The sequence below is a fragment of the Ischnura elegans genome, chromosome 11 (assembly GCF_921293095.1).
Source record: "Ischnura elegans chromosome 11, ioIscEleg1.1, whole genome shotgun sequence".
Lineage (NCBI taxonomy): Eukaryota > Metazoa > Arthropoda > Insecta > Odonata > Coenagrionidae > Ischnura > Ischnura elegans.
The window spans coordinates 25982601-26009542 of record NC_060256.1 but is presented as its reverse complement, the minus strand read 5'-3'; the positions used below and the strand labels follow the sequence as shown (position 1 = coordinate 26009542).

At 39.3% G+C, this 26942-nt stretch overlaps 1 protein-coding gene across 2 annotated transcripts in view; it reads left to right on the top strand.

Moving 5' to 3' along the window:
• Positions 1 to 507: 507 nt before the first annotated feature.
• The window catches only part of LOC124168538 (spastin), a 387851-nt gene continuing 361416 nt past the window's right edge, over positions 508 to 26942 (top strand). For both annotated transcript variants that reach the window (XM_046546877.1, XM_046546876.1), the window contains exon 1: positions 508 to 965. In XM_046546877.1, the coding sequence (XP_046402833.1) occupies positions 521 to 965 (445 nt within the window). In that variant the 5' untranslated portion in view covers positions 508 to 520. The remainder of the gene's footprint in view (positions 966 to 26942) is intronic.

The window sequence follows — 26942 nt, the reverse complement described above, 5'->3', positions numbered from 1 at the left end:
GAGATAATCATTTAAAAATATTCAATTTTAATAGTGTCACTGTTCATTAATTGTAAAATTATTTTAAGTAACACCTTTCAATTTAGGTAATTTATTGATCATAAAAATATTAATAACTAGATATATCTCATTTTTTCCATTCTAAGACTCAAGGCTGGTATATCTATAATTATTCTGAGTCTTTACCACATTTGAAATTTAAAACTGTTCAAAATGACCACCTATTTCGCGGCCACAAGAATTATTTTAAATCTGCTCGCCGAAGAAATCAATAAGTATAGAAATTAGTATTGAAGTCAAAATGAAAGGAATTGTCGTTAAGACTTAGTGGAATTGCTAAATATCTATTCATTAATGCATTTGGAAACGTAAAATAGGAGGGAAACCATGGAAGGGGCGTTTCCTGAGTTAGGTTCTCGCGGTTCTCTGTAAGGTGCTGCTACCTCTGGGATACGCTGTAACTATTATTTTCTCGGCTGCTAAAAACAAGCAGTAGTCGACCGTGACGTCACATCGCGGCATGTCGTTCAGTGATGGCGGACGAATGCAGCGGAAAGGTAGCCCGAGGTCCCCAAAAAAGTCGCGCAAAACAGAGGAAAGGACCTACAAACCCGAGCCGATATCCTTCCACAAGAGAAATCTTTTCATTGTGTCTTTCCCAGTGATATTTTTGTTTAATGTGCTTCGTACCCTTATATACCAGTTGTTTGTTATATTCAAATATCTGTACTCGTCGACTACACGATTTGTGCATCGTCCCAAAACTAAGGCAACTAATGTTGACATAGTCATCCCTGAAAGTGAAAGTGAAGTGGAAGAATACCCACAGGATATGTCGCAGCTTCAGCCAAAACATCCTACCGGCCCTGGACCTGGAGATCCGTTACTGGCAAAGCAAAAACATCACCATCGCAGAGCTTTTGAATACATTTCGAAGGCCCTAAAAATTGACGAAGAGAATGAAGGTACGAGAAGGATTGATATTTAATGTGTATGATAAAAATTATCTTTTGCCAATGTGCCAATCTTGATTCAATTAGCCCGGCAACGTTTGCCCTGGCGCAAACAGCTGTTCGCAATCGTAATTCATTATCATCATGCGGATAACTTTAGATATCACAAGCTGTTACCAATTTGTGGAAAGGAGGCGTTCGTTTTTTGTAGATAAGGCGGCAGAAGTTTTTCTCATAATTCATTCTTGTTCCTCTTTCAAAAATTCAAATGACGACCGTTATGAACCTATCGTAGTTGATTGGGACAGTTGAGCTATAATTGCGAATATTTTTAAATTCTGTGGGTATGATTGGATAACTTTGTGTCTGCTACTTTTAGGGATTCGAATAAGTGTGAATGTCCATACTCGTTTAATATTTCCGTAATCTGGGACAACGGAGGGTTCTTCGTTCCGTGAAGTGTGGTTAAAGTTGACGTGATTCTGACTTTCTGAGTATTTTCAACGTAAGGTTGTACCTGGGTGTTGCTGTAATAGTTTTTCGAGGTTTTTTGTTTATAAACCTCCCGTTTTCATAACTTTTACAACTTTTCGTGAGACGAGGGCTCTTCGTTTCGGTTTGTTTTGAGCGCAGTGAGAACGGATCGATTTCCGGACGGTTTTATCATGCGCTAGCGACAAAGTCGAGGAATTGAACTGTCTTCTTGGTCTTCTTCATTCCTGTATTTTGTAGGTTGAAAATTTTGATTTCATCGGTTTTGGCGGGCTGCTTGCCGCTGAGGTAGCTGTGGTCGACAACAGAATTAATCCTGCGAGGTTGATTGTTGTCAATCACGCTTTTCATTATAGTTACGTAAGTAATTCGTCCCTTTGATGTAGGGTTACTGATGCTACCCTCTTCGACTTGAATTATTGCATCCCTCGTTTGGAGAATGACTTCAGCCAGACCCTTCCGTGGTCCAACCTGTGAAGTGATGTTTATGGGAGGGTGGATCTGTGCAATCCAAGTGGTCCTTATTTTCATCTGTTCTTACTCAGTCAGTTTTGCTAGTGGGACTCTTTTGCTACACTTACGAGTTCTTTATTACCAGTAATGTATCAATTTGAAGCGATGACCGGAAAAGGTACAGTATCTGCTTGCACTCAATGTATCCGCATTACGTCAAGGCAGTGCACTGTTGAGTATGTATCACATGGTAGAGTTCTAGGAGCTGGCCTTGACCTTACATACGACTCTACACGTCCTTGGAAGTTATCAGCAATGAAACATTTTTTATTTATAATTATAGTCTTAGTATAAACTTCAGTCATGCGTTGATATCCTCGCAGAATATTACATGGGAAGCTTCTTTCTTTTGCATCCTAACGTCTTGACCCCGTGGTGACACCAATCATAGGATGGACCCGCCGAAATTATTAGACAGTACTGTGATATATTTCGGCACCATAATGTGTGCAGTATTCTAAGACATTCTATCAGGACTTATCCTCTGTATGGCAATCTTAAAATGTTTCATTTGTTTGGAAACATTCATGTGAGACCAAGCGATTTGTTACGTCAATATAATGCCGTCAGTGTGGAGTGTAACCTCATGTGCTTTTGTATTGGGAGATGACTAGTCAGTATTAGACTGTGTGTTTATTTGGTGAGGAAGAAGTGTTGTAACACGCCTAGTGTTCGCAATATTCACTGATTATCTATGCGGTTACACAATTCTTGTGTGTACTGATTGTGTTATTTACCTCTAATTATTTTGCTATGTATAACTCTCTGTTATTTAAAACGTCATTCTATGATAATATCTCTCCCACGCTAGCTAAGGGTTTGTCTAGTCTCGGTCGAGCTAAGAAGAAAATTGGAGAGGATAGGATAGCCAAATTTATGCGGGTTCTCAGCAGAAAACCGGTGGAGTGAGGATTGAAATTGACGAATTGGGTAGCTTATGGTAGGGTTGATGAGGAGAAGACCTAGGTGTCATTATATAACTTTAAGAGCCTACTGGGATGGGTTTTCGTGCATTATAACGCCTATTTTGAGTGTATCACACGAACTCAAGACAACGCCCTCTTAGAACAGCTGATCTGGGAGGAGTTGGGTACTTAGGAAAGATTTCCGCATTGAGTTGATTCTCATAATTTTTGAAATTTTGGAGAATCGCTTCTTTTCATACTCAAATAACGCCTGTTATTGAGTCCACTGAATATGCGGTAATGTTGTCGGAAACTTTATTATCCTTATACTGCTGTCAATGAGGATATGCTTAGAGCTCGTGTTCATGCATTTATTTAAAATTTTCCACCACCCATTTTTATTCTGCACTTTGAAAATTAGTGTGACTCTTAACAATATTACGTGGCGGAATAGGAGTCGTCAAGTGTATACAACACAAGTCGTCAATTCCATGTGTAGTATTTTCAAGCATGTTGGTGTATTTGGTTAATTCATAGAAATGACGGAATTTGGTTTTCGCCTTCAAGATTTTAAATGAGCTCATTCCCTCAACCCGAAGGTGGAATTGGATTGGTGATGGTAGAGTTTACCCCGGACTTAGCCACTGGCGTGCGAACGTTACACATTCGGGGCAATACATTCATCTGGCCCTCCTCGCACTACTAGAATTTTTCATTTGGGGTGTATGGAGTCTCATCAGGGATTTGAACTCAGAAACTCAGCTGCCAAGTTCCATACCCACTAGGATACCATGTTACCCGTCGACTGTTTGATGGAATATGATTGCATTAGTTCAGAAGTATCCAAAATTTTCAACGAAAGGGCCAAATTATGTTTCCCACATTAATGTGGCCCGAAGGAATAAAAAATAAATAAAACAATTCTGTGTCAGGAATTTAATTTCCTCGAAAATTTTGTACAAACACGAAAAAAAAATCTTTTTGGGAAAAAATCAGGGTAAACTAAATAGATTACTGCCTTTAGTTTTATGCAACCAAATTAGTGTGACGAATGATACAGTCGTTTTGACTTCAAAATTTCATTAAAATCAGGTTCCAGATTAGACATGAGCCAATTTTAAGAATAGATTTCAAATAATCAGAAGCCCCAGCTTTGAATAATTCAGTGATGCCAGTCCTGCGATAATTATTTTTTCAAGGCCAACAAACAGGAATATGTTTGGCGGGCCGGATGAAATTTTGTGTCGGGCTGGATGTTGCCCGCGAGCCATAGTTTGAGGACCCCTGCATTAGTTCATTGCCTTGTGTCTAGGAAGGTAAGCCATGTTTATATACGTCAAGTCATCGGCCATGAAATTGGTTGAAGGTGATAGGTACCTACCCAATAAGTACCAATTGACTACTGATAACTATTGGTGAAAATGATGTTAGTTGTCGATCATCTCTTCATTGTAAACACGAGATAGTATCTCCCTTATCCAACCGTAAAAAAAGTTTGATTTCATGTACCGCCGTCCGTGGGCATGACTTTCATTATTTCTCAACCGCCGATCTCGATAACTTTATCATTACAGAATCACTTATCACAAGAGTCCTAACTTTCAATTCTCTCACAGTTTTCTTACTGCTTTTCACTCATGGTTTGCACTGGCAATGATTGGCGGTGTTTTTCCTTTCTGGTTATGAGTTATTTGGCCCAAATTTGCTCTGTGAAACCATATCGACTAATATAGTACTATTAACCAATCTGTAGCTCCAAGATTTGTATCTCATACGAATCGGAGATAATTTATTGAGTCAATTCTGACGGAAGCTGTTCAGTAATTTTTTTATTATGGTTCCCTTCACCCATTTAATCATTGTGTTGTAATGGCGTTCAATTTTAATTGCTTCTAATATATTTATAATCGCAATCCCCTTTCAATTTTATGTTTTTTGCCTTCTTGGACTTCTTCTTGAGGGTGTCTGTAATTCGCCTAAATGTAAATGTTAGCATTCTTGAAAGTAGGCATGTTAGCGAAACACGTTTTTATCCGTAAATTGGTGCATCATCTCTCATTATGCTTGTTCGAGATGATTTGATGTCGATTTACTAGTGTAGTGGGTTTCGGCTGTAACTTTGTGGAAGTCAGTTGCATTTGAAAAAATTGGTCCATTGAAAACGACAGTGAAGTTTTGAGATTGGTTGGGTTGTAATATAATTGTGGAGTGGTACAAAGTCTATTTTTTCAAGTGTTGACGATTTGCTGCCGAGCTCAAAGGGGCTTTCTTTTTATGATAAGATAACAGTTCTTGCTCGGTTTCCTGAGTACGTAATTGGCTAATGAAGGACGCGATTGAATGCTCATTTTTAGCAGTGCCATGATTGTAAGCGTGCGTAAATGTTTTTGTTTGTATTATTAATCCTCCCGGTCCTCGCGACGCTCTTTCCGGTGTTCCCTTGACGACCGAACCTCCCGCCAACACGACCCCGCTTCCAATCGATAACAATACCTGGACGAGAAGCACCGAAATCAACCCTCTATCCCCCCCACCCCGTGCTCCGCACCCCCTGTTAACCTCATTCCCCAAAATTGGAGCCCTAACCCCCTTCGTCTTCTAGTGGCGCACAACACCCTTTTCCTCTCCCGAACTCTTCCCTCTCGCTTACGCAACGCTACCTCTTTTTTCCTTGTCCCCCTCCTCCCCTCCCTCTAGTTCGTTGCGTGAGTCGCTTTTTTGAAGGGTTCTCGTGAGTAACTTTTTTTTATTCTTGCTCAGACTTCCCTCCTTCGTGCATGGGTCTCCCCCATATAGCACGTGTTCCCCTGCTGGTGTTTTGTGTACTCCTCGGCGTTCGGCTGACTGGCTTCCTCTTCTCCGTTTGGCGTCGTTGGAAGGTTTAGTCTAGAGGTGTACATACACTCCTTCGTGTGAGTGAAGTAAACGGAATGGAAAATAAAACCAAGGGTTTCTTATTATGAGCTGTGGTTTGTTTTATTCATCCTTGTGGTTCCAAATCGTAAGTTAGTGGATTATCTCACAGATTAGCTGTTAAGTGAATGGTATGATTTGTTTATTCTTAAAAAATCCTTAGGATAGCCAATCGTAAGTTAATGAATCTCTTCACTTACTGTGAAGGAACGATTTAGAATGTCCCTCGAGAAATTTTGGTTCTTCTGATTCTTCTTGATCGAATATTTAATGGTAAACGCTGACGAAGGTGAGCGTTATAAGGTAGGTAAGCGGTCCCATATATACTACTAGCGATGAAGAGATCTAAATTAATCTAATATTATAAGAATACGGTACCATGTAATAATTGAAAATAATATTTACAGATCTGATAGTCACCGACTGTTCCAATTTTCCCTTTTCATCTCTTTCTGTTGCTAACACTTAGTGCTTGTCCTGTTTTGACTGCCATCTGTTTCATCGAGGAGAATTTACTGTTACGGCTATGTCCCCCCATTTGAAGTAATGCATTTAATATTTTTAGTCTGGTCAAAACATTAGTACCGCTTCAGTTGCGATAACCATGATATTTATGTTAGTACTTATATATTTGCAGTACAAGTTCTAATCGTTAATGTCGTCAATTTCACAGATATATCGGATTAATTTCAATACTTTACATGATCATTCGAATTATAGAAGTAGGGATAATTTTCGGGGGCAGAAAACTATCGCGAGTCGTTAATAGATGTCCTTCTATGAAAATTTTATTCTCTTGCTCACGTCAGTGGCCGCGCTGAAGGCACCTGCTTTTCTGGTCTGTCTTAACTCAACTCAACTAGCCAGTTTACAATAATAAGATTTAATGGCGCCTGTGCACCGTTGTCGTTTTTAATGTTGTTTGTGTGAAAAGGAACCTCTGACTAATCATTTGATATTTTCTCAAGAAAAATTGATTAATGCAATTACTTATATACAGTTACACTTACTTTTGTCATTTTTAGATCTTATATCTTATTTCTTTTTAATCAAAGCAACAGTTTCGTTTGATTATCTTTTTTTTCAAAAACTTTTAACATAATAGCGGTGAATTCTTCTCGGGTTTCCATCCGGGTGAGCTCCATCTCCATCGCTGCCGACGTTTCGATAGAATCCTTTTCTATCGTCATCAGGGCCGATGAACGTCGGCAGCGATGGAGATGGAGCTCACCCGGATGGAAACCCGAGAAGAATTCACCGCCATCATACGCCGGGAAAAAGTGAAATCTTACATTTTTAACATAATAAATTTACTGTTGCGAATTATAAAAAATATATATTGTTCTTTTTCTATTTCTTTTCCTTTTCATTGTTTTGAAATTAAAAACAAAGCATAACCATAAATGACAACCTGAGCAATTAGGCTCTCTTGAGGCGTGTAGTCCAGCCAGGTCGGCCTTTCCGACCACTACTATGTGGCGTAGGGAACCGCGTCGTGGGAAGGGGGCGTGTCGTGTGGGGACCTTGAGTGTGCAGACGCCCACCTCGCAAATGAACGCGCGACCGATCATCCGGGGCGAGATCCCGTGCTTTTCCCCGCCCGGGGGGCGTCGTGTAACCCGCGCGCGCCACGGGTGCAACGGTCGGTGTACGGAATGCGAAAGTAGAGAAACATCGCCACGCCCAAGGGATGGATGCGTGACAAGCGGACCGTTCGTGATGACCACCCCATATCGTGGCTGTCAACTCACGAGCTACATCTACGATGGTACCAAAGTGTACAACAAATTTTCTAATCAACTGAAAATAATTCCTCTTTCTTTCTCACTATCAAAACAATGAAGATTTTATCTTATTTCCTAACTGGTTTCAAACACTCACATATTTTACAACACAAGCTGATAAAGAGACAGCCATTAAATATTCAGGATGTACTTAGTCCTTTTGTCATGTATATTTGGGCACTGGTTTATTTTTATTTTCGAGAGACAGGTTTTTTTTTATAATTACCCAACTTATGTCAACTTACCCTTTTTGACCTCCGTTAAAAGCGCACTGAAAAGGTTATTTTTCGAGAAACAATTTTTAGCCAACTTTTGTTAAATTTTGGACTCCCGTAAAAAGAACTGGATTCGGCTGTCTTTTTTCATTTTGATTTTTTTAGTTAATTACGCGCAATATATCGGTTGAATATATTTATCATTGTACTGTGAAAATAACGCTGAAATTAATTATTTCGTTCAGTTTTTAGCACGCTTTGTGTTCTTCTGCTACGTACTGAAAATTTTCAGTTGCTGTTAGCCCAGAAATGTCATTTAAGGATTTTAAAAAGGAGTGAATAAGTTTTTATGCTAAAAAACTTTGCTATTTATACGTATGCAAATGTGTTTCAGTCAGTAGTCAGCAATGTCCTTTAACAAATGTCTGGAAATATTTTTAAACAACCATGGACATGCATATTTGGTTTCCTTGGCTTTCAAAGTGGACTGGTAGCCTCAATGCATCTCAAACATACCTAGCTTGAGGGAATGGAAAGTGACGAATGTGGCGACATTCATGATACACTACCTGGCGCATTTAAGAGGATCGTTGAACCAAAATCTTGACTAGAATAAGTTCTTGTCAGTAAATGACTAAAATGAATTCTTCTCGGGTTTACAACCGTGTTAGGGTCTGTATTGTTGGAAAAGGCTCTGAACGAAACGTCGGCCTACAACATGCAGAACTAAACCGGTTGGAAACCCGGAAAGAATTCATGCAAGAACTTAACTTTCTTTACGAGTGGTTTCAACATTTTAGGCGCCGATTGTGGTATTATCTGTCTCGCCAATAATTTCAAAAGACGACCAAGATCATCATATTCCTCTAGTTCCGCCTTTGTGAAAAAAACAGAAAGCCATAACCGCAAGGCCATCGGCTAACGGGCAAGTTCGTCCGTCACCGCCTTACGTAAAGACGGCACTCGTGGGAAATATCAAAATATCCTAAGAAACCACACAAGAACGCCTATATTTATCACAAGGCGTATATTAAGAGGGAATTATAGCTTCCGCTATACACTCATGTCAGCCGCGTTATCGGTTTTACGACGTTGTTGTAGACTTAAGATGTCCCACAGTGTTTTGGTCGCCCGGTATATATTGGCCTGTTGTAGCCCCTCAGAACCCTTACATTTTCGTGTATCCATAAGAATTTTACCGTTAGAGCAATGCCCGTCCTCCATGAAAATGTCAAGTGCCAACATTCCGAAACACTGGAAACCAATCAATAACCATAGTGAGGCCGACTTATTGAGGATGGTTTTCGGAACACAAAATCATTGTTTCGTCTCAAAACAAAGTACAACTACGATGATATAGCTGCCCATTTTATTGTAAGGTATCATTTATTCACAAAGTCGAGGTAGAAAATTTCACAATTGCCTATAGAAATTAAAAAAAAAACAAAAAACGCACTTCCGGAGAGTTAAAAAATAACCTCAGTAATCTCTTTTAATCTCATAAATATCATTCATACATCCCATGGTGCGGAAGCTGTTTCTCAACAAAGCTACCTGCGGGATATTTTCCGCTTCCGACTGGAAAATTGGTTGTAAAAACAGGTTCTCCGGATGCAAAAACCCGTTCATGCTCTAGGGACAATTTCTGCAAGGACTTATTTAACCCGTGAAATATGTCCCCTACTGATTCGTTCTTCGAAATTCTAGATCCTAGGGGATCGGGTTGGTGTGGTGGCTAGAGTGTTGGCTTCCCACCCGGCGGGCTCGGGTTCAAATCCCGGCAGTGGCAGAGAATTTTCAGAGACTGCCCGATCCCTGCTTGAATGTTGTGTGGAGGACATTTCAAGCGCAACACTCCGTCCGTCGGATGGGACGTTAAGCCGTGGTCCCCTTGGCGCCTTTCGTTAAGAGCAGGCTGACGCCGACGCCGGGTTTCTCTCCACCCTTCCTTCCACACCCTTCCCTCATGGCGCAAATGACCTCAGCTGTCGGTCGCCTCCTCCAAATACCATACCATACCATCTAGATCCTAAATTTTTTTCGGCGTAATGTTGAAATCATGTGTTTATCTTTTATTGAGACCTGATAATGTTATGGGTGTTTCCCCTTTTAGACGTTTTCATAATGCCTCCAGAGCCGTCAACACAGAGGTTAGAGTTAAACAGGGTTCAGGTTTTATCTCCTCTAGTGAAGGCTGTATGTTGAAACCGTGAATGATTCGGTTCGTAATGAGATCGGGCTTTATATTAGGGAAGATTTTACCCATTTCAACGCACTGTTTTAGATTATTTGATAAAGATAAGATCATGGTATTCTATCTGTGGCGTAGCGGGAGAGGTCCGACCCCTCCCCCCTCCCGAAATATAAAAACACTATTAATTTCCTTCATAAAATAATACAAAATATTGAAAAATCATGAATTTACGAAATATTTATTTGACGAATGAAGTTTTTTCCATAATGAAAAATGTTAAAATTACTGTGAAATCCTGTGCTTAGTACCCTGTTTTAAAAAAATAACCCCCCCTCCCGGTTTCGGACTCCCCCCAAGAACGAAATTCCTGGCTGCTCCACTGGGTTCAATAGGATTGCAACGGGGTACAACAATGGATTCAATTTAGATTTTATCTGCAGCGCGAAGATATTCGAAACCCTTGCTTCAGAGATGCGTTTATTTTCAAATTTTGTTATTTAATTTGAACATTGGTTTCAAAGGTGAGGGTGGAGTTTTTAATGTCATTTTATGGGTTTCATGTGTTCCAGGGGGGGAAAGCCTACGATTACGTGTTCTGAATTTCTCCTTGTTAGAGAAGGGTGTATGAGAAAGTTTGCGAAGGAAACCCTGAAGGCAAAGTTAAAATTACTTTTTTTACCCATCGCACTTAGCTTAAATTGGCTCCAGCATATTTTCTTCCAATCCTCCTGTATATTTTCCTTCGTTAATCACGGTTATATCCTAACTTTAATTTGCTCCTCTTTTTATTTTGAATGTTATCTTCCTCCTACCTTCATCATCATTGGTCAACAATCCTAGGATTGGTTTGACGCAGCTCTCCACTCTATTCTCCTATCAGCTAATCTTTTCACACCTACGTATTTCTTCTCTTTCACATCTCTCTTCACTTGTTCCATACATTTTGTTCGAGGTCTTCCTTTTCCATTCTTACCTTCCACTTGTCCTTTGACGATTGTCTTCAGCAGGCCATCATGTCTCAGGATGTGGCCTATAAGGTTGTTCCGTCTTCTTATTAAGGTTTTCATGAGGCTTCTTTTCTCTCCTACTCTTCTTAGGACTTCTTTGTTACTAACTCTGTCGATCCATTTGATTTTCATCATTCTTCTGTAGCACCACATTTCGAAGCCCTCTATCCTTGCTTTCTCCGCTGCTCCTCCTACCTTAGGTCGAAATATATTTTATGTCCCCATCTTCACGCCTTGTAAAATGTGTAGATTTGTTTTCTCTCCCTGAAAAAATAAGTACATCTAGTGGTTCTTGGACATTCCGGTATATGTGTTGTGCATATTTAATTTCCTCCGAGGCGTTTCCGTACCGTTGACTGCGGGGTTAGAATTGCCAACTCTTTCGAGGTAAAGAGAAAGAACGGGTTAAGGTATCGCTCCAGGACACAGCAACCGTCCTCGTCTCTTTCTCTCTCGATTTCTTTTTTTCTTCCCAGCTCATCTCAAAAGAGTGTTCTTATTCAGCTCTCGGGGGTCCTGGCTTCTTTAAAATAAAGTTCAGTTCCTCCCTGAAGACAGAGTGAGGGAATAAAAATTTGGTGGGTGGATCCACTTTCAACGAAGCTAGCTAAATGCGTTCATGTATTCTGCATGCTGTCCCTCGCTTCAATACCTCTTTCGTTTAAAGTTGGCGTGACTCGCATCTCCATCCCAAAAGTAAAAATAGGCTTTATCTCGTCAGCAAATTTATGGCGTCTGCAATCTTAATTGCGCTGGAGTTTCCAACTCAGGTGCAAACACTGAATATTTTCTTATCAGTGTATTTATCGTGGTTAATTAATTAATGTATTGCATTCCAAAAACTTCACAAGGCCAATTACAAAGGATTCATAATGGCAAAGAAAACGATTTAAAAATGTTAAGCAAAACTTTAACAACAATCAGCAACATTATATTCAAAGATATTATCAAATAACAACCAAAGAATATCAGTAGTCATAGGATGGTGCGAGGAGTAAAATTACCATGGAGATGGTGCAAGATAGATAAGGGATGATAAATGGATTAAAAGGGGTTAACAAAAACATTATTTAATTCATCATTTGTTTCTTTGTAGTGAATCAAAATTTGTAATGGTCCAACCCCGTTATTTTGGTGTTTAGAGTTGTAAGAATACAGGCTAGTTCTATGATGTTTTTCGGAGGTGATGATTTCATTCTCGGATGGCATTTTATTTTAAAGCAGTAGGAAAAGTTCTTTTTATGGTAAAGTAAGGTAGAAAAGTTATTTTTTTCGATCTAATTAAAGTCCTCTCGGGCCATTCAGATTATCCTTCAGGAAACCCTTCCTGATGCCAACCTCTTTTAATCAGAAATACACTTATTTGGTGTTTTTTTTTGTGCAGACGTAACAGCGACTTGAAACTTTTTTTTTCGGGTTTGTAGTTGTGTTTAGTTAAAAGATTTTCATTGAATTCTTGACTACTTAACTGTATAATGACCTTAACCTCTTTTATTTATTTTTAGGAGAATTTTAAGTTTCTTTTATTAGTATTTGTAGTTCGTTAGCAATAATTTTTTATCATTTTATATTGACTCGTGATAATTGCCATTCACCTCCAGTGGAGCAAAAGATTTATCCAGTTCTAATTACACTCGTATTTGCTTCTGTAGAGCTCCGGAGGCAGTTGCTAAGGAGCCATCCGAGTATTACATAAGTCGTTTTTGAGGGTTGTTGAGGGAGGGCTCTTGGCAATACAGGCCAATTCTTCCAGACCCGACTTAACCTCTTCATTACTCTATACCCAATCTACTTCATTTTCTTCTGCCCATTCCTCTGTGTCCCAATTATTTGGTCTTAATTTCCTCTGAATATCTATTCTAATCTTAGTCTCTCCGCACTACCTACTTAAGTCGCAGTCTTTTAAGATAAATGAACGAAGGAAGACACTGTGGTAAACTTGAATGTGTCTAGTTAAATGTACAAAGGATGAAATTGGTCATAAAAAATATTTGACCACAGAGTATTCTATGATTTGGCTTACCCGGGATTAGACAAATATTTGTTAATCTCCAATATTATCCTCGTATTACACTTCACTCCTTTGCTTGTGACTGCGAACGAAGTCGCTTGTTTCATGCAGTGCTGTGAATGTGCCTGTTTTGCAGCCGATTCTCGGTGTGGTTTTTTTAAAGTCTCTAAAGTGAATCTTGCCAAGTTTTTCCATCAAATTCCATTCGACTAAGTACTACTTGCTAATTAACTATAAATAAGGAGGGCTGTACATGGTTTAGCATTGCCTGGCGTATAGCGGGAGGGGAACATGGTGGTTCAGTGGAACGAGCGTTGTGAAGCTGGTGCGAGGGTCAAGGCTTCGAATCCCTGGTAAGGCCATCGGAAAGACACCCTCGTGCCAAAATTCTTGAAGTGCGATGTGGCCTATGGAAAAGATTTGACCCTTGCGCTGAATGCGTTTGTTATTTATATGCCAGTGGATTAGTATGTGGTGGGCCATCCAAAACAAACTTCGGGTATTATCGCTAATTGTAAGTGATGTAGTCATCGCATGTGGTCTGTAACGATGGTCCTACTTGGTATTGGATGGTACTACTCGTAAGCAAGATTTTTGGTTGACGTATTTTGGTTGCATTTTTATGCTACTTTAGTTCATTTACATTTAGTTCTCCACGTTCCGTCACCGTTTATATAGGACCAAAAATTCATCATAAAAATCGAACGCAATCAGCTTTTTTCAGCCTGTTCTGACATTGGCCATATTTCTGGTCAATGCAAGACAGGAATACGATCATATGCTAAGAAATAATGCTTGTATTTCATGTGAAAGGTAATTTATTGGGAGGAGTGAAGAAGGAGTGGTGCCGAAATAATAATAATAAATTGTTTTTATTACTCCAAAAGGAAATAAGTACAGAATAGAATAGGTTACATACAAAGGAGTAACTTTAGGTAGCCATTAAAGAGAACCTGTTTCATAGCTACCATCATTTACAAAAGGTCGTGGTAACATAGAAATATTTTAGACACAGCATTTGAATTAAAGTAGGTACATACATATATTACATGGTATTACATAAAAGAAAAATAATCTCCATAATTTGCAAGCTCTTTTTAAAAATCATTCTAATAAGTCTTTTTTGCAGTACAAAAATGGAGATTATAGAATTTTTATAAGCTGCACCCCAACTGAATACACCGTAGTTTAGTCTGGTATTTACTAAAGCGTTATAAATGAGTTTCAAAAAATATGTTGGGCATTTGTAGTAATCTAACACTATCTTAAATATATGATAAAGGGGGAAAAGTGTAAAAAAGTATGTTACGTAAATCTGGAATCTGGGCTCCTAGGGAAGTAGTTGCGCTTGAAATAAATAAAATTTCGAGAGTAGATGATCGCGTGACTTGCCTTATGAAAGCAAGCGTTTCTTGCTGTTAGCTCGACTTCAAGGCAGGGCGAAAGTGAAAGGTTGCTCATTATATGTATTTATACCGTTTTATTGAGGACGTTGGGCGTTATATGTTACGTTGGTAATCTGTTAGGTGTCTATGAAAAATCGCCGCCTGCGTGGAGTGCGTCCAACGTCTGGAAAATAATGCCACATCGAAATAATACACATTGATAATACGATGACGATTTATAGTTCTTCTGGTGGTACTAATTATGTCTTCGACCACAATGACGATTTTTTAAGTCGTGGTATCGATACATATTTTAATCATTAATTACGCTAGCACCTCTGCATTTCTTCAGGGTTTTCTTCCGCGTCAGCTTGTTTATGGACACAGTTTTGCTGGCTATCCTGCCATCGTTCACAGGTCGAAGGTCCACCAAGCTAGCACCTGTCTGTTTCAGTGTCGCAAAACCGTTATTCTATTACAGACAGTACGCATTTTTTCTCCAAGAAGCTGGTGTAGTATAGACGTAGATCAGTCAATAAAAATTATTGAGCTGTTGGTTTTTTTATTTTTACATAAGCATTAAATCAGTATTTGCTTCCATGTTGATCAAAATGTGTCTACTGAATACAAAAGTGCTGCCATTTTCCCATTTAAGTTGTGATTCAACTACGCTTATATTATGTATTCGCAGTTATCTTTTGGTTACTACTTTGCCTAATTAAGGAGGGGATTAACGATCGCAAACCTAAATTATGGCTTGTTTTTGACATTCAGTTGACTAATCGAGTCCGTAGGCATCATAACTCTGCGGGATCGTCTTTGCAAACGTCATCAGTCATACGAAAGGATTTGACCTTGTGCTTTCAAGATTATCTCAGTGCTCTGTATCTATTTGATGGGCATACATATTTTTCAGAATCCTCATTTCCATTGAAGGCTCAAAGCGTTTTATGCTTGCAGAAAGTAGACTCGAAGGACTTGATGCGTTTCTGGAAAAGTGACCTCGGCAGTTTACTAAAGTCGGTCCACGTCCCCTTGCGTGCAATATTCGCAGAAAGAAAAGCGAGGAATGAGTTATTTATTTGGTACGCGAATCCAGGACGATATTTCTAGCCCAGCCGTTGTGTGCTCTGCCTCGTTGTTACGGAGTTTCAAGAGCTCCTCTGTTCGAGGAAGTTCGTCTCAAGATGGCTTTTTTTTATTTCGCTGCTCATCCTCTGGCAGAGAGTTTCAACTTTTAATTGAGCCCTGGTTTGAAACTAATAAAGGAAATCGTAAGGGCTTATACTCCAGTCGACTGCAGGGAAAGAAAGGGGGTGAGTTGACTCCTTTTCTATTTGAGTTTCGGTATGAGTGTAGACGGTGACCATTTCCAGTCTTAAGGCTACGTTCATATCGTCGTTCGTTGGGGCATTGTCTTCTCCGTGTGCTTGCCGGTGGCTTGTTATTTTGCGACTTATTAAAAATGGGATAATTTCGCCTTCGTATTTTATTTCAGATATATTTTCTGAAAACTTTATTTGGGGATCTTAGAATATGGATCAAGATGGATAAGTGCAATTTTTTTGGAAATAATTGTAGATAATGGTCGGTGGGGCACACAACAATTTTGTTGTGCGAAAAATCCTCAGAGAAAAATCCAAAGGAAGTTTGAGCACATGGAAGAATGACGCCGCGGTAATTCTACTGGCTAAAGCACTCGACCGGAAATCGGGGAATCCGGGTTCGAATCCTGGTCAAGGCGAATGATTTTTTTCTCTGTGCATTGTTCGCACAATCTGTGCATTGCGGGTGACTCGAATAGATATCACTGTGGCTAGTCCAGTGTAAATTCAATCAATTTTGTTGTAACAAAGAGATAGATGTAAATAACTGAATCTATAAGTGTATATATGCTTATCAGTGATTCACTTGTATCCAATTGCCACAACAGTATGTGTACCGCACCAACCATTATCTGTTGGTACTTATCTCTAAAAATAAAAAAATGCACTTATTCCCGTTGGCTTCTAGCGTCTTCATAAATTCTTCAGTTATATTTTTTCCTTCGAAGTTTGCAAAAAAGTTTCCTTAAATGTTTTCTTTTGCAAAATTCATCATTTTCTATTTCTCCATACTTGCAAAATACTTCCTCGATCTTCCCCAGGAGAATTAATAAATCACTCAGTGATTCAACCAGACTTCTGGACTATAGTTACTTGAATTAGTGATGGTAGTATTCACCACAGACCAACCATAACGTGTGTGATTCCACACGTCGAGGGTTCGGAGTAAACTGTCAGAGGTCATTCCCTGGGCCACCTCGTACTTGAGACTTGATTGGGAGATTCCAGAGCCTTTCGCAGGGATTTGAACTCTTAACTGCATCGTCAGTAGACCAAAGCTCCTCAGAAAAATTGATTAAGAATTAGTAACGAATGAATAATGCTTCACGATTTGCCCTAATTATTAAATTTATCTTGGGAACTAGTTAAACCTCGATTGCTTGTTCCATTGGAGAAGCGTTGCATTTTTATTTGTAATTTAATGCGTATTACCATAGTATACGTACTTTACTTATGCTCTGTATTGAAAAAGAGCCGTTTTCTATCAGTGGTACGTGTATATGGTTACATTTCTGTATTTATATCGACTTATTGCCTATAATGAGAGATGTTGGTTGTCGAATTTTTCCCAGCTATTGAAGTAATTACACCATTGTGCAGCGTTCACAATTATTTAACTTGGCGTTACTCGACTTCTTTTGGACTAGATCGGTTAATGGCATATTCTTTCTACTGCACCACAACCCGTGAGTCATTCGTGAAATCGATTTTAGAGGTCTTAGGATGGTTTAAGACAAGCTTATATTCCTAGGTAGTGGTCAGTTCTGAGGTAAATGTGAGCTTTTCTCAACATATGACTTAATTAGCCGAATACGCCAGTTCTTGTTGCGAGACAACCTACATTTTTTAGCTCTCGACTCCATATTTACACCATGGTACGTTACGCTGGGCAAGGATTTCTGCATTTCAAGAAGAGTCCTCCATTCGAAATTGGTCATTTTATAATATTCTATGGTCATAGTTTTGTGGAAATGTTATATTTATTTGGTATTATGTCTGGAGACATTTTTCTAGCCAGTTATTCAAGTCGACTCTTATTAATTTCATAGTTAAAAGTTTTTAAATATTGGGTACAAATATTTGCGTGGAGGATTTAGGCAATGTTAGGATTTAAGTAGCCCACATTTCTGTTCCCTTGATTTTTATTTTCTGCTTTGTTTACTCTCTTACGTTCATGGTAATATGCAATAGGATAATGAGGGTCATTCATTACTTGTTTCTCTCTGTTCATGTCTAAGGGAAGGTAGAATGTTTGTAGCTGTTTTTGCGCCAATACCTCCCCGGTTAAACCTTCCTTCCTTTCTACTGGCAGCTCAAATCCACTCCGCCCGTAAATGCCCCTAGAGTTCCACTCCTTGTGGATTAATGGTAATCCCTTTTGCTCCCCTAACCCCTTGTTCGAGGCGAGAGGGTTGGGTACGCGGCTGTGTTCTACCCGCAGGTACATACACACAAGAGATCGTGTTGTTCCGAACGCTTCTTTATGGTCATAATTTAACCTTTTGTATCGCGAGCAAAGGGTTTAGTCGTTTTGGGCAATCGTTCGCCGTCGCGCTAATTCGTCGCCTTTTGTGAATCCGGGTGGAATTTGTGACTTACTCATGCCGCCGCTCATGATTTAACCCTTTCCCAAAATTGATATAATTTTCTTTTTGCCATCTTCTCGGCGAAAGCGGCGCGGTCTCATGGCTATAAATCTATTGTGACTATTCGCACCGAACAAAAGTAGACCCTTGCTGGACTTTGATCTCGTTAGTCATTGCATTTTGTATGAAGGCGATAGCGGAGGCTGCTACTCAATTATCTAAAATTATGCAACCTTTCTATAGGATTCTCGTTAACTTTTTGATATGTTGTGACCGTACGAGAAAGTGAATTTTATCGTTATTATGGGCCGCGCTTTCTTGTCATTCCTCCTTGACAGTTTCGGAACGCTTTTAATGAAATAAAATCAGTACGTGCTGTTTGTGTGATCCCGCCACTATTATGTTTACATTGCGATGCGATCTTAAACTCTGTGATGTATTTCGCAGTGTTTATTTTACTGTTAACGATCTTGGAGTGAGAGAATCTGATCTAAAAATGACTTATGTGTTAAATAGTCACTATTCTGGGATAATTAATACCGTGCTGCACTTCGCCATTGCGGATATCATGCTACTTAAAAGAATACGATTGCTTGGTCATATCGGTAAACTCAGCATTTTTATGGAATATTTAAATAAATAAAAGATCGCAGCACTTTTCCACAAGATTTTTTAATGCGTACAACGCGTTTCGGCTCACTGAGCCATCATCTGGTACAAGACCTTCAATGAAACTTGATGGGCGCAAAAAATCTTAAGAAAAATGCCCTCTTGAAAGATTGGTACTGATAATAAAAGAAAAGTGATGAGAGCAAGTAAAAAAAAAAAAACGTTGGAGGAGAAGAACCTGGAGGAACTGGAATGGAAAAGGGTGAGATGGAGAGCTGCAGTTTACCTGCCTTAACGTTTAAGTACCATGTACATATAGTATGTATAATGGAAAAGGGTGAGATGGAGAGCTGCAGTTTACCTGCCTTAACGTTTAAGTACCATATACATATAGTATGTATAATTCGCCATTAGGTTCTTTTTCGTTGCTATAGAAATGGAAACCAGCACCATAGAATTTAGGGGTTGAGAAGCCTAGGGGTGCAAGTGATTTTTTTCTCTACTGAGTTAGGTAAAGTTAATTGTTAGAATAAATACACAAAAACTTGGTTGCCAAGGGATACGAGTGAGTCTCTGTTTTGCGCTGATATCGAGTGGAAAATCAAATGCACTACTAAACATTTAACTCATCTCGTTTGTTTTCTAAATCTAATTTCTGTGCGTAATTATTGTGTAGAAAAAAGAAATCCCTTGTACCCCCTGGCTTCCAACCCATTCAATTGTTTTAAGTGCGTAATATTTTGTGGTAGTAGCTATGATCCGAAAACTCTTCCAAAAGATTGTTTTATTTTAAACAAAAATAATTTAAGCTATTAGAAGATTAATTCTTCGGTGTTGGTCGTACTTTGGGTGGCATTTTGCTGTCAGTATTGAATATCTACTTTTCTTCATGTTGATGTTTTTGTATGTGTACTGTACACTGCACTCGTGTCTTCCCTTCAAAATCTCGCCACCTTTCACGTAGCTCACATGCTTGCGGGGTTTCTTAGCTTCACCAGGGAGAGGATTTTCCACGCCAGAGGATTTGCTAATAATTGCATTTACCATGGTCGAATTGACTTTTAACTGGGGTCACCGTATGGAATTACATGACAGTGTTGTCTCCATAAATTTTTCTCATAAAGTTTTTGCCTTTTTTTAGTAATTTTGCTTAAACATTTTTACAAAAAATATTATTTATGCTTCGCAATTACTCATGAAGATATTGTGCGTGAGAATAAGAGAATTATTTTTTATCTTTAAGTAATATGAAGCGAGAGAGCGTCCCCATCCTGCAGAAAATCTATGCTGGTACGACGCTTACTTAAAACCAGCAAAGGTAAGAGGGAATTACTCTTTCTGTATCCCATTTTCGTTGTTCAGTTATTGTAGTCTAAAATAATTGGCAAGTTGTAAGTAATCCTGTACCCACGATATCTCACGTGGTTATCTTCAAATTACACGTGCCATGCACCCTAGTGGTGGCTTGCACGATACCTCGTAGATGTTGATGAAAATTTCGACTCACCTTTTTCCAGGAATAATAACTCTTAACTGCAGCTGTTCCTAATTTGCTTGCGTCATGCATTTAAACAAGTAGCATGGATAAAAAAGGGAGTCATATTACAATCGGAGCGTAATCGGTTTAGAAAGATCTGAGGTTTTCCCGGCGTATGATGTTGTTGAAGTTATTTCGGGTTTCCCACCGGATAAGGTTCTCCATCTCTGCCGACGTTTCGATGGTCGTGTCGTCCATCGTCATTAGGGCTGACACGGATGGACGATACGACCATCGAAACGTCGGCAGAGATGGAGAACCTTATCCGGTTGGAAACCCGAAATAACTTCAACGTAATCGGTTATTTATCTTCGTTGCCTTGTGAATATTGTAGATTTTCTTAGGGCCTGGGCACGATTTTTATATTTTTATTCACTTTTCAGGAGCTGGCTATAGAGTTCTCAGAGTGCCTGGTTACCGGAAAAACCAAGAGAATAGGGAATTATCCGTGAATTTTCTAGTCCCTGGAATTGTGCATAAATCATTCGAATGAATGTTTGCTGAAACCTGGAATTTCAAAATCTTTTATTCCAAAGTAATTTCATTTAAAATTTTGCCAGTTCAAAAGCTATTTTCTTGAAATCATGACGGAATTCTTGAGGGGCCAATTGAGAAATATATAAATTAAGTGTGAAATTTCTGTTACTGAGGGCATTTGATTAGGAATGTAAAATAATGCCGAAATAAAATATTACTTAAAAGTGTTGAAGTAATTTTGGGTGTTTTAAAATTCTTATCTATCGCATTAATCACCTAAGATTGACCTGGAATTTTATAACCTTTCCCTGGAAACCTGGAATTATGCATGGATTCTTCTGATTTGATTGGGTGGACATCCTGGTTTTGCGTGGCTGGGCGATGCCTGAATCAATTCTTTCCCATGTTATATCGTGCAGTTTTCACTCGATGGTATGGAAAATTTTCCTGCCTTGTCGACTTGGCCAGGTGCAGAGTTAGTCATGCGTGAGTTTTTCCTACTCAAGAGGGCTCAGTCGGTGCAGTTGACGCGAAGTGTCATCGTGGGCGGATCGCCATATCGAGCCAAGGCGAGGATTGGCCGACGACGCCGTGACTCACGGACTCGTCCTTCTAACCTCTCCTCAGTGCCTCTTCTGCGAGAAACTGTGTGGGACAGAGTCCTGCAAGTCGCTACCAGTCCAAGGTGAAAGGTTTAACGATCCCAACGCGCCCTCGCTTTCTTCCCACGTGGAAATGAACCCAACGGGCTTGTCCGGTCGTGCTTTTTTTCGGGAGAGCGCGGAAACCAAATTATATTCATAGTGGGCGGCCCACTGGTTGTGGTAGGTTCATATGGAATCTGGCTTTTTGTTATTACGGCTTATAGCTCGAATCCCCATGCATTTCTCCGACAGTCTCTCGGGTAATTTTTCTGCTCTTTGTCATCAGGGCTGGACAGTATTACAGATGCAAGTATTTTAAAATAAGTTTGTAAGTTGCAATTGGCATTTTTATTACACGACCTAAATGTGTCGTGTATTTTGTATTTGAAATACAGATTTTTTGTATTTTTCCATTCTAGAGTAAAAAATATATAAGTAAAATACTTTGAAGTAGCTCTGATAACACTTCCTGAACATTATGCTTCTGAGATTACTTCTTTTTTGTTAAAATCGTTTTCTTCATCTTTACAACCATCCATTACGTGCCAATGTAGGTCATATTTTTTGAAGATATCTTGGTTTCCATACAAATGTATTTTGTATTTTAAAAGGTATTTAAAATACTATTTTATAGTTTGTTTCTTAAGTACCCAAGTCAAAGATATTTTGCATTTCAAATAAATTTGGAGCGGTATTTTGTATCTAAAGTACTCCCCGGCCTGTATTTTGCCCAGTCCTGTTTGTCATTCAACCACCAGCCTTATTTGACTTATTACTCGTATAAGTAATTTAAATTTTCGATCTTGAATAACATTATAGTTATCATCCAATAAAATCTATGTAGTCGAGCCTGCGACATGCCTTTGTGGGGTCGCCCACATGTGCATACGAAGAGCGAAAATTTCAGAAAGGAAAAATCCCTATCAAAACAAATGGGTTTGCGTCTGTGGACTACGCGCAATTAAGCTATCATCTCGGGATTGAAATTTTAAGTTATTTAGAGTGGGCTCTGACTACATTGACCTCGTGCACAGAAGTTTTACATTTGAGAAAGTGGTGGGGTTAAGCTTGAAAAATTGAGATCTCGGAAATTGTTGACAGGTACATGATTGGTATAATTATAAGGTGGTAGTACGTAGCGAAAAAAGGAAGGACTTTCAGTCGTCATAGTATTCGCTAGCGTTAATTACCAAACTTTCGTATCACTAAACTGTGAGGGGAATCTTTACAGATTTTTACAGATTCCAGTTGTCTGTCTAACCATATGAAAACGATATTAACGGAGCAGTGGTCGTCGTATGAAGGGAATCACGTTTGAGGAAACGACGGAACGGTTTATGTAAATGAGAACAATCTCGTAGACACCCACTGATTGTGAGATTTTGGCTGGCATTTTCAGAAAGTCCTCCCAAGGCGAAATCGTTTTCACCTCTCTTCAGGTTGAGTAACATTTGACTTTCCAATCCATTATGTATATTAATTTGTGTGATAATTGATGCCCTAAGTAATAGGCGTGGAATACTTAGCTTTCTTGACCATACTAAGATAATATGATTGTAATCTTGTGGTCATTGATTACTTAATTCTGGTGATGGAAGGCTTGAATTCCATCATAGCTCAAATCCAAGCATTGAAGCGTCGAAAAGAAAAGTTTTTAATGTAACTTAAAATTTCCTCATTACATTAATTTGATGTTTTTTCTTTTAGCGCATTCTTTTCTACAAGACAGTTCTGTTTTGCAGAACGTCGAGGAAAAACTTGGAGAAATTTGTTTGTAAAAACATTCTATTAATTTCGTATTTGTCTTTTTTGGAAAACCGTTTAAGTTCTCATTTATGTTATTTTCGTTTGATAACAGCAGGAAATAGTAAAACAAAAGCAGTAGAGTAAGAGGTGAATAGGTTCATAAGTGTATCCATGCTAATTACACGCGAGTGTTGAAACCTGTCGGATTTGTTGCAGAAAAAAATGCGTGTTAAGTACGTAGTTCTTATGTGTTGAAAATTACATTTATCGGAGTAAATTATGATTATCTCTTTTAGAGCTCTATTGCATTTTAAGCTCCCCTTGTGTATGATGTGCTATCGCCGATAATGACCTCTAAAAACTTCTGCTCTGTAAATAATGACACCATGACTGGTGTCGAGGTAGACATGATACCTTTGAAGCCGCATCTTCTGTTGTTCCGTCAGGAATATCTTATTCTCTATCTGAATGCCTCAGAGTCAGCTTTATGATAGTTATTCTGCGATAATTTCGGCGGATAATAACCCGCGACTCACCTGGCAATATTTTTTTATGCACCTCATATACTCCCAGAATGTGGGTTATGAGGCAATTGTGTTCCTTAGAAAAGTGGAATGTTCGTCTCTATTTAGTCTTTTTTTTGTGAAACAGTTGAATAGCGTGAAAGAACCTCGGTTCATCTCGTCTCATGAACCTTTCTAGAAAAAAAATACGGCCTTTTTTCATTCATACCTTGAGTGGCCGCGCTGAGGTTTTCAATGGGATAAAAAGGACTGTGCTGCCTTCAGCAATAGTAATCATCTCCCCACCAAGTCATCATTGCAGTGTCGAGGCGAGAGCATAAGATACTAGGGAAGCACTGAATCTTTAGTAGGATGTTATGAGTACGTCCATTTTTTTCCGTGTCACTAAGGCCTCGTTTACCTTCCTTACCCGCATCTGTATACTCGAAGCCGTTTCTTGAGAGTGCTCGACGGATTTCAGCCTTCACGTGTTTTTTTAAACAGCGTCATAACAAAGGGGCTGCCCTGGTTGTGCTCCCTGAGTTTTTCCGTGTCTTAGGTTGGGGAAGATATCTTTTCTATCTCATTTTTTCTTCTCTCATTCCTTTTTTTCGGCACAGATGTTCCCTGAGAGGAGTCTTATCTCCGAGTTCCATTATTTTTTTCACCCTCACTGAGCCGTGTTGCATCTTCTCTTTTCGGATTCATATCAATCATCATGATGTCTTCACAATCACTTCGTTTTTTCATCGCAGATGGCGCTGATCGGATGAAGTCGCACGTCCGGGAATGCTTTACGATGTTAATTTTTGCAAACGTTCCTATCCCTCAGAAGATACTTAGTTATATAATGCCCGCTGGATAATCAATGGGGAGGGTATTTAAGAGCGGATAAAGATTCCATGTAGTCGATTGCGTTTTGTGATAATCGTTGGCGGATTAGAGGGAGGTTGACCTTCAACCGCGCGTAATTTTTCTGATGGCACTCAAGTGAAAGTTTTGATTTCAGTAGATCAAAATATATGGCAATCTATGATAAACTTATATCAAGTGACTTAAACAAAACTTGTCTCCTTGTATCAGACGTCTGACTCACTATCGCTGGGAGGTATAACATACCACCAAGGGGTCCCGGAAGGTATTAAACTGCCTCCCTCTTTCCCCCTAACTTGACCTTATTCCGCCCTATTGATGATGCCATCTTAAAATTATCATCATCATTACCTTGATTGTCATTGGTCAGAATTGCTATGATTAGTTTGTCGCTGATAACTGGCAATCTTTTCCGGTCTACGCATTTCATATCTTTCGCATCCTTAATCACTTTATCATCTAAACATCTCATTCGAAGCATTCCTTCGCTGTTTCTCCCGTCTTCTGGGAATTCGATGGCTGTCTTCATCATCATGTCTCGTGATATGATCGCTATCGGTTTACCATCTTCCTCTGAGGATATTCAGCGTACCTTTTTTTCTCGTAGCCGTGTCAGGATTTCCTTATTATTTCATCAATAAAGTTAAAAATGATGAGTCACTTACTGCTTTTGTTCCCGGAAGATCAAGTGAGTTTTGTAGATATCGGAGAAATGTTGCTAGAGCGAGTAGGAGAAGCCTTTTAATAAAAAATATTTTGTATAACTTGCAAATTCAGCACCACATAGTTTACTGTCGTTTTCAGTTGTTCTTGTCGGTTGAGTGTAAAGTTAAATAATCAGGCATAGGTTTAGGAATACAAATCCGTAGTTTTTAATTGTTACCTGATAATTATACAAACTATTATTACTATTTCTAGTGCATAAGATGTATTCGGGATATAAAGCCGCTGACTGTAGACAAGTACAAACATGATTTCGCAATAAGTTATATTTATCGTTTATCTTACATGGTTATGATTCTCTTTTTAGACTGGACGCCTTCAATTTTATAATCCTATTCGTTATTATTTTACGGCATATTTTATCCAGTTTCAACTTCCACGGTCTCTTCCGCCTAAGAAAACTTACAAATTATTTACATGATATTGATATTCCGCACATTCCCAGAAGGCTCGGAAAGTGTCGAGACTTTTAACGGCAACATCTCTAATGCTCGCTGTCACCTTTTCTGCGCCAATGTTGGCGCCTCATGGCGCGGATTGTGATGGAGCTTGTACTGCTTGATTATGATTCAGGATTATGGCGTCGCTATCCCTTTGGGTTTTCTCAAGGTTCCATTACTGTAAATGCATGCGTCAAGTCGGTTTGCGGGCTCAAAATATTTCTCCCCCCGCGACGATTCGTACGTGTCGCGACATCTGGTCCCGCGTGTGTCAAGATGCTTCGTGCGATGTGTATCGTGATGGAAACTTCCGAGTTTCCCGCTGAAGACGCCGAACTTGGGCGCACCCGCGAAATTCACGAGGTTGGGCGTCCTTGAAGTTTCCGCGACGTCCGCCGCAGTGGAGGTCTTCATGTTTGCATTTGGAATTCCTGGAGTTGACGGCGCTACTTAAATATCTGTGCGCGCCGCGTGATGCCTTGTGAGACTCTCTGCTGTGGTAACCCGTCGCCCGAGGTGCGACGTGTGGTGTTTTGAATTTTCGACTGAGTTAGGCGCTTGATTCGTGACTAAATTTTTAGTTGGTATGTAAAAGTATTTGTATGGATTTTTTTCGCAACTATGACTGCGATTGTGAAATTTCATGCACCGAGAATGAATTACCCAAGAAATTTTGACTTTAATGTGGTTTCGAATCGTGGTCAAGCAGAAGAATTAATTTACTTTAAATACCATGTTTAATGTAGGTAAATCACTTTGCAGTTGTGCTCGTAAAAATGAAGTTATGTTCATGTAATGTTTTCAAATCTATTTATTGCTGTTGCATTTTAGGCATGCTATAACTCGGAAGCGTAATCACATATACACCTTTGAGAATGACATCTAGTGTATCGTGTCGAAATCTGGGCCGGAACATTAAAAAATAGTGGAATATACCATATTACCCTGCCAGAGATTATGTTTCCTGTTACACAGTTCCACCAAGTATCACCATCCCCACTTAAGTTGATGTTATAACTCGTGTATGGATCACTTAGTACGCTACTTTTCCTTCTTCTATTACTAACTAATAGTTTTATTTGCATGATAGCATGTTCGTGTCATTTGCACTCTCCTAGTATCTGGTCTCATCGCGTGCCGTTTACCTGAATGCTAGGCCTGTGTCCGGCTATCGAGCGAGTTTCTGATTAAGGCTAGGATGAGGGCCTCATGCCTGGTGTGGAATCAACCCGTACAACAAAACCCTCGTTGATGTAAATGCATCAAGTTATAAACTCGGGTGAAATGCTTTGTCGCCTTTGAAAAATATAAGTTGTTACCACTTAAC